Source organism: Quercus suber, unplaced genomic scaffold (genome assembly GCF_002906115.3).
Source record: "Quercus suber isolate HL8 unplaced genomic scaffold, Cork oak 2.0 scaffold_460, whole genome shotgun sequence".
In the NCBI taxonomy this organism is placed as follows: domain Eukaryota; kingdom Viridiplantae; phylum Streptophyta; class Magnoliopsida; order Fagales; family Fagaceae; genus Quercus; species Quercus suber.
This window is the reverse complement of record NW_027069911.1, coordinates 215,235-227,315: the sequence shown is the minus strand read 5'-3', so window position 1 is coordinate 227,315 and position 12,081 is coordinate 215,235. Positions and strand designations below refer to the sequence as shown.

At 35.9% G+C, this 12,081-nt stretch overlaps 1 protein-coding gene and 1 pseudogene across 1 annotated transcript; one reads left to right on the top strand and one right to left on the bottom strand.

The window, feature by feature from the left end:
* Positions 1 to 932: 932 nt before the first annotated feature.
* Positions 933 to 2,651, bottom strand: LOC112011308 (tetrahydroberberine oxidase-like; annotated as a pseudogene).
* An 8,110-nt stretch (positions 2,652 to 10,761) lies between these two features.
* On the top strand, positions 10,762 to 12,081 carry LOC111990380 (putative F-box protein At4g22180). The gene has a single exon (XM_024022153.2). It carries the CDS (start codon positions 10,762 to 10,764, stop codon positions 12,079 to 12,081), a length of 1,320 nt encoding a protein of 439 aa, XP_023877921.2.

The window sequence follows — 12,081 nt, the reverse complement described above, 5'->3', positions numbered from 1 at the left end:
GTTTGTAACAAATTTTAAGTAGCAGACCATTACTTGTTATAATTTAGACATACTACTAGTATCACTTTCTTAACAAAAAAAAAGTTTAATTTGCCTCTATAAAAATGTTGTAAAAGTCTTGTGGGCCTAGAATCTGTCTATTTCAAAACCACTAACAGATGACTAGACAAAATAAGCTTGAGAAGTTCTCTCTCCAATAAAAAGAACATAAGATTGTGAAAAATAATGATATACATGCATGTTTCGAGCAAAACATGAAGGCAAAATCAAGAGATTATTATTATTATTATTTTTTTTTGAGAAACGCAAAATCAAGAGAAGTTAATACGTATTACCGTTTTGAAGTCTGAACTATTAGTATAGACTAGGTTAGTTCCAAAGTCGTGTCCGTACTACACTAATAGGATTTTCCTATGAACTTATCCAATTTTATAAGAGAAAATCTTGTGATGATCTGAATTAACAAATGAATTACTATGGTAAAATTTGTAAATTGATCAACCATAACAAGGAAACCATCACAGATGGGATTCCAGAAAACTGACGAAGAAAAGTAGCGATTGGTCAAAAGTTTGTGTCTGTTACCATGCAAAATACTAAGAACCTTATAACATAAGGATACTAATTTTTTTTTTTTTTTTCAAGCAACCTCCTAAACTCTATAAGCTCTAATCCTGTTATAATCACTATGCAAAAAAAAAAAAAAAAAAAAAAAAATTGGTATGGCAGATTGTGAAATCCCTCACAATCCCTCCCTCACAATGCAGCTCCAACGACTCAAACCTATGATCGGGCTCTGGTGCCACTTGTCGGACTGTGTGCCTTACTGATCTATCCAACGACCAGTTGGTGAAGGATAAAGGGGCACAAATCTTTTATAGCATTTGATCGCAGATCAAGCTCTTTGGTATTGGAGTGAATTGTGAAATCCCTCACAGCCTGCTTATCCAATTTACATACTTTTCAGGTGCCGCATTCTCCTCTTCTGACCAAGACATCAGGTGCTGGATTTTGTAGATGTTGCCAGCTCTATGCGGAAAAGGAATTGAAGACTCTGAAATCTCACTCATTCTTCCTCCATAAGGAGTCAGGATCAACATAGCTGAGGTAGCCTCTTTTTCATAAAATCTTTGCCAAATTCCTTTCAACCCAATTTCAGGAATGGGATTCTTCACAGTCAGATTTTCCTTTAAAATAGAGAATTGATGGACCCCTGGTTAGCAAAATATCTGGGGATTGCTCACTTGAGAATCTGGCAAAGTAGACCACAGATTGAATCCAGCTCATTTCTTTACAATCTTCACTCACCAAACCCAGCTCAGGGAAGCTCTCTTACATCAATAAAAGGAGCTTATCCTTCCCTCCTAGGTACAAGGAATTGAACGAAGCTTGCACTGTCCTGTTCCCTTCTCGGCTAGAATTTACACCTGTTAAGACTACCCGAATGAAGAGGTCTGTATCCAACTTGTCAGCAACATACTGCCACCGATAAAGAATTTCGGTTGCATTTTGTTCCAAGTTCTTTTTGACTGTGAACACAGTCACATTTGATGGAACAGGAACCTTCTGGATTTTCCAGGCAACAATGACTCCGAAGCTACCACCTCCTCCTCCTCGAATGGCCCAAAAAAGATCTTCTCCCATTGATTTTCTGTCAAGGAATCTACCCTTGACATCAATCAAATGTGCGTCAAGAACATTATCAGCAGCAAGGCCATATTTGCGCATCATTGTGCCATACCCTCCCCACTGAAGTGTCCACCAAGGCACCAACACCCATAGTACAGCAAACTCCAGCTGGAAAGCCAAGAGTTCTACTCATATTGGCAATCCAATAGTATACTTCACCCACAGTTGCACCAGATTGAACCCAGGCAAAGCTATTTTCTATATCAACAGAGATGTTCCTAAGATTTATCAGATCAAGAAGGACAAATGGCACAGGAGAAACATAAGATAGACCCTTGTAATCATGTCCACCACTTCTGACCCTTACTTGCAATCCATGTTTTAGGAAACAATTAAGTGTTGCTTGAACGTATGAAATCAACAATGGTGTCACAATAGCTTGAGGTTTCGGGGTGGAAGGTGTTGAGAATCTGGTGTTTCTGGTGTCGAATTTCAGGACTGCTGAATACGAAGAGTTGGATGAGGTGTAGATTAGTTTAGAAATACCGTCATTTCCGGAATGAAGGATCAGGCACTGAAGAAAGTTTTCATGAGTAGAAGCTGAAGTTTCCAATAAAAATGAGAAAAGAAGAGCAAAAACAAGCGAAGACACTGATAATTTCTTTTTCTTTTTCTTTTTCTTTTTCNACTATTGTGTCATACCTTGATCTATCTATTTAAGCCTCATTTTCCACCATTTTAGACACCTAGAAAATTCTCTATTGAAGGATTAAAGAGCTGAGGAAAACCTTAGAGCAAAAACTCATTTCTCTTTGACTCCTCTCACTCTCTACGTAACTACATACTTTGAGAGGAGATTTAAACCATCATTTCCTTCACCTACCGTTAGAGTTGTGAGAGTTGGGTGGTGTTAAGGAAACCATTAGAGCTTGCCCAATTTCAGTGAATGAGCCTTGAGGGTGTAACTGAGCTTGGTTGTGGGATTTGGATTCTAGGGGAAGACAAGACTCGATGAAGTTCATTGCTAATAGAAGTTTGGAAGGCTTGAGTACAATGAGTGACTTAGACTTTGAGGGTTCTTTTATATTCATATATATACCGTAATTTATTCTTTTAGTAGATCATTTTAGTGGTCCAGGTGTGGAGAGTTTTAAACAATTTTCCTCTTCGTAAACACATCAAGTGTTTACTCGGATTGCTTCCCTTTAGTTACTGCCTTTTTGATATCGCAGAAGCCTAAAAAAAGAACACACAATGCTTTTTTCATGGAACAGAAACTAAACTATTAGTTTTTATAATAAACCTCAAATCCATGAGAGGTTTCCCTGAATCCACATGGAAAAAAAAAATAAGAATCCACCAGAGAAATAATTTGACAAAAGTCTATATTTATTGATAATAATCTGATTTGCCTCTGACGATTACAAAATATATAAATACTAAAAAAAAGGTCTAAAACTCTAATTTGCACTAATTACACAATTAGGGGACAAAATACCAGAATTTACCAAAAATGGCAAAATTGAGTTAAATGCAAAATTATAAACTACTGGCCTTAAGGGTCGTCTCAAAACAAACGAGACTTTATTCTGACTTTTAAACTAAAAGTTATTAAGGAAAAACAAATATTACTATAAATAACAAAAATACTATTTTCGAAACCCTAACGAAGGAATTTTCCTAAATTTAGGCGACACTCATGTTATCATGAGTCTGAATTAGAATGTCGTTTTCCTTCAATCGGTCAAATTTCATGCAATTTCAACACTGTCGCCCTGATGGCCTTTACTGACACTCTCCTTTAATTTTGCGTTGTGACTCCCTGCACCCCTACTGCTTCAAGAAGGCATGTGTTGTTTGTTCTACATCACTTTTATGATTATTTCATTGCTCAATTATGTTTATCTATGCAATTGGTAGTAGTATGCTAGGCTAATTTAGTAAATTATGTAAATTTCACATTAATTGTTAATTAAGCTTAATTAATTCAACCTAATTAAAATTTGGGATCTAAATCAATTCCTCATTATTTAGGCATTGCATTTTCACTTTTCATAGTCTAAATTGGATTTGGATTCTAAACCGTTGGAGTTACATGTGGGTTCTGGTTAAAGCAAACGAATATACCAACAATATGCAGAGAGAGAGAGAGAGAGAGAGAGAGCAAACACCATTACAGTGTTCAATTACAGCAAACAAGTCATATCAAAACAAAACAAAATTTCCAGACCCAACCAACACAGTAACCCTCGTGGCAAATAAACGAAGCCAGGCTATAACACCTCCACCACAACAATAATCAAATTTAACTACCCATCGCACAATCAAATTCAAAATCTTCAGTTGCTTCACATCCGCTAACTTCACTTTCTTCCCTATGAAATCCTCCGCCACTTCCTCCAATGACCTATACCATTTTTATAAAAAAATTAAGGAAAAAAAAAATCAATTACAATTACTCTTTACCAATTTTTAAAATATCATTTTTTTTAAATTTATTTTTGTGAAATACCTGTCAATAGGCGCTAAGATGTTTACAGAGGACATAATCACCGGTCACCACTTGAATCCCTCTAAAAGTAGACGATTTCCTGTTTACATTGCAAAAAAAGAATTAAAACAATTCGTAAAACTTTTTGGATTCACAACATATAATTAAAAAGTGAATTATGTGAAAAATGTTAACCTTGATTTCCTTCAGCAATTTGTACCCATTCTATCTAATTAAAAAGTGAATTAATTATGTGAAAAATGATAACCTTAATTTTCTTGAGCAATTTGTACCTAGACTACCTTGGAGCTTTGCTTGTGATAAGCAGATCCACCTTCAAGCTCTAAAAGTAACACAAAAGCTAACAAAAACACAAAAAAAGCTAACAAAATTGATAAGTAGAGAAAGTTACATTTTTCAAACTATGGGCGAGTACATTAAATTGATAACTTTTGGTGGGTTTTGGCTGATGAAGAAGGGGTTTGGCCGTGGAGTGTGTTTTGGAAGATGGAGAAGTGGAACAGAGAAGGGTCGGCAAAAACATCTAAAATAAATATCAATGCAACATTCAATTCTATACTTATTTAATCCCAACGATTTTAACTGAAATAACTAAATCTAAAGCAATCCAAGCCAAAAATCCAAACCTAAATCATATTCAATCCTCAGATTTGAAAAAGAGAAGGAAAAAAACAAAAACTTTACTGATTATGTGTATACGGCAAAAAAACCAAAAGTAAATATCAATGCAACATTCAACCCTATACTTATTTATTAGAAACAGAAGTACCCAAACTAAAACCATTTTTTTTAGTGATTTCTGTAATCTAAAAAAAAAAAAATTCCCGTTTCTTTACAGTGAAAACCCAAAAAAAAAAAAAAAATCAAAACCTAATGAAATCCAAATACCTAAATAAATTCAATCCAACAAATCTCATACCCAGATCTAATCAAGAAAGAAAAGAAAACCTTTACCGATGGTAGTTCCGACGATCTGATGGTAACGTGTTAATGGCACTTAGTTTTCTCTTCCTCAATCTCTACTCCTGCGCTCCTTATGGACTGTCTCTCTCTATCTCTGTATCTCCCAATCTGATGGTAATGGTGTTAATGGCTTTCTGTAGGTGTGCGTTTGAGTGCCGCCATTGGGATCTCTCACTCTCGCTCTCAGTCTCGTGTGTTAGGGTCTTCGGCGGCCTTATCTTTCTCTCCTTTCTCCGCGTACCAATCTTTCTTTCTTTTTTTCTTTCTTTTTTTTTTTTTTTTTTTTTTGTTTTAAGCGGTTAGTTTCCTTTTATACCAAGAGGCTCCCGAACAATGTTTTGACGTAGTGAAACATTGTATTTTCTTTTTTTTGGATAATTGGGTGGGCGTTGAAACTGTGCCTCTCCAAGCACCGTGCATTTTTTTAAGAGTAAGTTGTATACGTGTCAGCATTTTAAGGGGATCTTTTTGCTTAACGTGACAGCATTTGGCAAAAGTTCTGCTATTATATATAGTATTAGATTTATGACTTAAGATATTTACATAATCCCATTCATTAACTTGAGATTCACATATTATCCATGAACCCTTTATTTATATATAATAAAAGGACTAAAACAAATGGAGAGAAATAAGCTTTATAACTTATTTCAATCTTTGCAATATAAGTATCCCTAATCACCTCTCTTCATCCATTACTATGAAAGAGGGATGCTTGCCTGGCTATAACTTGTGTTGCCTTCATTATATGTGCCTATGTCAAGGTCTCTCTAATTTAGATACGCTTCTCTTGGAGACTGGGACACATAAAGATAGATCAAGGTATGACACAATAGTCAAAACGGAACTGATTTCTCTCAAGTTTTTTCGTTTCGGAGGACACTTTGTCCCCTAAATGTTCAGCGAACTTACTATCCCCAACTTTCAAAAGCTGATTTCGCATGACAATTCAATGACACATTGATTTTCGCTCCACTGAAAGTCTTCAACATATACATTTTAATTTTCAGCTTGAGACCTCTTGCACCCAATAAAAAGTACAACTCATTTTAAGAATTGAAATTACATCCATATTTTTCATGGAATTAGCTAACAATTTAAAGATCCAATAAGTGTCATGTGATGTAGTATGACAAATTAGCATAGTATTTGGTAGAAGTGTTTACCATAGGAAAGATCTTTTGTTTTAGATTTTTAATTGGAGACAACTTTTATTGTAGGTAAAACTACACTATTGTTCCTTAAAGTTTACTCACTAAGCACTTTCAGTTTATAAAGTTTCAACTGAGCGCTATTGGTCCCTAAAGTTTCAAAACTAAACACAATTAGTCACTCCATTAACTTCTATAAATTTTTTTGCATGCGCCTAACAGAAAAATGAGTTGACATATTTTTAATGATTAAAAATGCCTTATAAACAAGTACAAAGCCAACTCAGCAATTACTATTAGACGAAACACATTTCATGTTATTTTGTAACACGGTAACCCAACAATATTAATTCTCACAGGCTGGTCAAATCCAGTCACCGTTGCCAGCATCCATACCTCAACTTCACATTATCTAATTATTGCACTTTACATGAACTTGACTTGGACCTTCAAACTCAAAGATCCAACAAAAAAAAAGCCAAGAAACTTTCATTTTGTTTGCAACTTGAATAACCCACGAAGTACAAGACATATAGGTAGATGAAAGAGGTGGAGACAAAGTTTCAGGTGATAACAAAAGGCGATGGTGAACACAAATTATGGGAATAATGGGGACCTCACCTCGTTTAACAGCCATATTAAAGGTCCCCAATAATATGCATAAGGTATAAATGGGATCAAATCTAGTTGCACTATGTTGAGGTCCAAAATTAGCAATAATAAGGTCAAGCCCACAAGGATAAAGGAGGACGGGGGCCTTGAAGAAGGGAGGCTCAGTTCCTTGAAAGAAGGAGGACTAGTTCCTTGAACGAAGGAGGCCCGAATCCTTGAACGAAAGAGGCCTAGTTCATAGAGGCCCATTTCATTGAATGAAGGAGGGTCATGGGCATTGGGAGAACCAAAAGGTCCAAAGAAAATAAGAAATGGAAGGAAATCCAAAGAGGTGCAGATGACCTAAGATTAGCCTAAAGCAGGTCCTCTGCACCCCTAAAGAAAAAGTAAGGAAAAAATGTTGGATGATCCATCGAAACCAAGTTTCTTGGAAAGGAGGAAAAAATGAAAGCGACAAACAATGCTCAAACGGGTCCTTGAACTTTGAAATTCAATGTGAAGAGTTCAAGGAACCTTGAGAGAAGAAAAGCATGTAATAAGAGGAAATGTATTAAAAATCCTTCCGAGTTCATCCATCCTCCAGGAAGTGGGTCCTTTGAAAGAAAGCTTGAAAATGCTAAGAATGATGTAGATAGTCCAGAAGGTAATCCGAGAATAAGTCATATGTATTCTTGAAGAAGGGTAAAGAAGGAAAAAGCCATTGGATGTCCTATCAAAATCAAGTTCCTAAAAGGCAGAGAAAAGTGAAAGGGACAAGTGATGGCCTCAGGATCAAAACTTGGTGAAGGAACCAAGGGATCTTGGACAAGGCTTAGGACATGTAGTAAGAGGAAGGATGGTTAGAGGCTTTCCAAGCTCACCCATTGCAAGGAGGAATCTATCCCATTTCTGGGAAAAGATCGAACCAAGAGGAGTCCACATCAAAGTTCTAGGACCTTCAAAATGTCTTTTTAAAGCCTTGGAAGAAGATCATGGAACGTTGACCTTAGAGGGGAACCTAAGAAGCTTCTATGAGTGGAAACCCAATCGATGCACTTTCGGGGGGTGAGTTCCCAAAAGAACGAAATGAGAGAAGATGGGGGAAATGAACAACCACCAAGGTTCTAAACAAAGGAACTTATCTTTGTTACCAGTAGAGGAGCAAGAGAGACTTGTGAAGGCAGACTAGGCATCATCTTTCTAACCTATGGTCCAAGCCCATGGGATCTCATATTGGTAGGAAGGGAGAATTGGTTTGGTTAGTAGGGGAGAGCTTTTTTGGTGAATGGAGGAATTTATAGTTTTTCCCTTGGTTAATGTATTTTCTTGGAATGCATGAACTAATGGCTTAACTTAGTTCCTCTGTGTGCATGGTATCTCCCCATAACTTCCTCTCAATTGTCCTTATCAGTCAAGCTATCATCTATTACATTGTATTTTCCACTTACTCCTTTGACTTTCTAAGGCATTTTCCATTTGTAGCTAAAGCCAAATACTCTTTTTGAAATATAATTGCCAAACTAAGCTAACCCTTTGCCCAATGAACTCATTCAAATTCTTATGAGAGGACATGGTTTACCCAGCAGACTAAAGAAATCTTTATCTGGAGGAACTAGACCATGTCCACTATAAAAAGAACACCAAAGCATAATAAAAAAGGGGAGAAGAACAAAACAAGAGAGCCAAAGAGAAGAAGTTCTTCCCATATTCTTGAGATCTTTCAAAATATCACTTAGCCTCTAAAGAAACTTATACAAAAAACATGCACAAATCAAATCTCACTCTCTCCGATCCAAATAAACTCTCTTCTTGCTAGCATATTGTTACGTATTTTATATTTCTTGGTGTTTTAGTAGAAGGATATCTTGGATCAAAACCATGTTATGGTTAATTGTAATATTCAATCTGAAAAGGTGGCTTCCCTCTTGGATTCAAATTCGAATTGTGGAGATAAGAATGAACTTTCTAGTGAATTGAAACATAGAGATAAAGCTGAAATTCATAATGTGGACTTCTTAGATTCTTCCCTAAACACTATTTTGGAGGGAAGTATTTCAAATACAACTACCCTAACAAATAACAAGAAGGATATGAGCTATAGGCAACAATTGATAGGTGAGACAGATAAGAAGTTGTCTATTAAAGGTAACTTGGAAAAGATTTCAAATATGGATGATAACAATTTAAATGAGGGGTATTCAAACGTTGATGTTGAGATGGAGATAACCCTAAATATATCTAAGGATTTTTCGGGCTACAACAAATCCTCTCTTTGTTCATGGAAACGTACTATGTGTAATTTCAACAATCAATCATCTTCTGTTGTCCAAAATAACTTTGTTCATCCAATCAAATGGCCATCCATAGTTCCTTCTTTGGTAGAGTCTCCTGCTCACAAAAAGAAAAGCTATTGTGAGACAGATAAGAAGTTGTCTATTAAAGGTAACTTGGAAAAGATTTCAAATATGGATGATAACAATTTAAATGAGGGGTATTCAAACGTTGATGTTGAGATGGAGATAACCCTAAATATATCTAAGGATTTTTCGGGCTACAACAAATCCTCTCTTTGTTCATGGAAACGTACTATGTGTAATTTCAACAATCAATCATCTTCTGTTGTCCAAAATAACTTTGTTCATCCAATCAAATGGCCATCCATAGTTCCTTCTTTGGTAGAGTCTCCTGCTCACAAAAAGAAAAGCTATTGATAGTGATAGCCTGTGGCTTCCTCAAGCCTTCGGTTTTGGTACTCTTCCACCCCCTTCTCCCACATGAATATTTTAAGCCTTAATTGCTAAGGGCTTGGGATCCCAGAGGCAATACAAGAGCTCTACTATTTAGTGGGCGAAGAAGGTCCTTTGTTCTGTCTGAAACTCGATTGGAAGTTGATGGTTTTTGCTAGATTTAAAAGGACGTTGGCTTTGCAAGATTACACTAGTAGGACTTGGTTTTCTTATATGCAACAATAGATGTGAAGTGTTAGTTGCATCATGTGTTCGGGTAGAGAAGAATTTTAATCTCCTGTGTACATTGGCTTTTGTGATGAGGATAGCTTTATAATTCTTTCAAAATGCTAGTTTTTGAAAATGCAAGTGGAATGCAACTTTGCTGAACTTGTTGATCTTCTGAACTCTAATAGAATAAATTTGCTCACTTGAGGTTGTGTGGATCCTTGAAGATGTTACTTTGATTATAGATAGTTTTTGATTTTATTTATTTTGTTATTATTCTTTTACGATGTAATCGTACTATTCTAGCTTTAGCTAGTGTTACAAAAGAGAAAAAAAAAAAAAAAAGTCATTGTTCGGAATGTCCATTTTTTCTCATCCCCATTGTATAATTGTGATTCTATATAAATAAAGTCTGCTATCGTTTCTATTAAAAAAAAGAATATAATATCTTGATTATGTGGTTAACAGTTAACTAAAGTGTTATATTTAAAAAAAAAATAAAAAAATTGAAGTGTTATTTTTTATTTAAAAATGTTTTTCTTTTTATGGAATTTTTTATTTTTATTTTGAATATTAACAGAAATAGTTATATGGATTCGTCTAAAGCATGCATATAATTGTGGCGTTAATTAACGTATTTTTTTGTCAATTAAATTATTAATTATTAAGTAATTAATATACTTCTGCCGTTTATCCTAAAAAAAATTAATATACTTTAGATAAAACTATTAAAGTTTCAATTAATTCCAATTTATCCGCATCTAATTTTTAAGATATACATTATTTTAAAAATAATTTAAATTTATAGGATCGGGTAAGCACACTCTCATCCAAATAGAAGTTGGATTTAGCGGCAAAACAATCACATTCTCCAAATCCAAGTAGAGCTTGAATTCAGTGATCGCATGGCACTATATTATAATTGCCTTTAAGTTGATCTCGAGACGCACTTTGATCAGAGATGGGTGAAGGCAGTAAAAGAAGAAGAATTTCAAGTACAAAAGACAAAGCAGGGAAGGCTGAAACTAAACCAAAGTACTCATCATGGTCATGGTCATGGTCAGACCTCCCTGATCAACTGTTGGGACTTATCCTAGGAAAGCTTTCCTTGGTAGACATCATTCACTGCTGCGCTGTTTGCTCTTCTTGGAGATCCACCGCACAATCCCATTGCACTCAAAGTACTAGTAGTACTACTCCATGGCTCATGCTTCCTGGCGACGAAAAAGATGACTCGACTACTCGCTGCTTCTTTAATCTCGCAGAAAACAAGGTTTACAAGATGAAGAATGCGTTCGAGGGATTTGGCAAAGACGCTTGGTGTGTGGGCTCTTCTCACGGTTGGCTCGTAATTCTGGATGATGAAGCCATCCCACATCTCTTTAATCCTTTCTCTAGAGTTCGGATTCAACTTCCATCGATTCCCAATGAATTCCTCAGCCCAAACATTGATCGGGATTACTTCGTTCAATATTTGCGGAAGATTTTCATCGCCAAAGCTGTGCTGTTGGCAGACGTATCACGTTCCAACAATTTTGGGGTGGTGGTGATCTGTGGTTCTCTCTCAAGGCTTGCATTTTGTATGAAAGGGGACACAACGTGGACCGAACTTGCTGTCAGATCTCTCAACACATACCAACAATATGTTGAATACAGTGACATTATATGCCATGATAATCAAGTTTACGTCTTGGCAAGTGATGCTTCAGTGGAAGTCTGGGATTTTCGGAGTGCTTTTCCGACCAAAATCATGAGCATTGATAAACCTTCCACTCTACAAAAAGTAGTTGGAAATAGTTTTTTCATACATAATCTTTCACCCAAGTTTTATTTAGTCAAGACATCCACTGATTTTTTGTTCATCAAACGGTTTATTGGAGACTTTGTTAATGCAGAAGGACTTGTTGTTGATGAGGATTACGTCCTATATAATTCCGAAATTTGCCCATATCGTACAAAGCTGTTTTATGTTTACAGGTTGAATTTCAGGCAGAACACATGGGAACAGGTTGAATCATTGAACGATCAGGTTGTGTTTTTGGGCGGAAATCAGTCAATATCACTCTCCAGCCATGATCTTTTGGAGTGCATACCAGATTCGATTTATTTCACGGATGATAGATGGGATGAGATGGATGTGGACGACTCGTATGGTGGCCACGATATTGGATTTTTTAATTTAGATGATGAAAGTATTAAGCCATATTACCATTCAAATTTGGCGAGGATCGATCCACCACCCTTTTGGATTACTCCAAATCTATCTATGGTGAAAGACTAA

What these genes read in the sequence shown, in the direction of transcription:
- LOC111990380 (XM_024022153.2), top strand. Translation starts at nt 10,762, where the DNA reads ATGGGTGAAGGCAGTAAAAGAAGAAGAATTTCAAGTACAAAAGACAAA.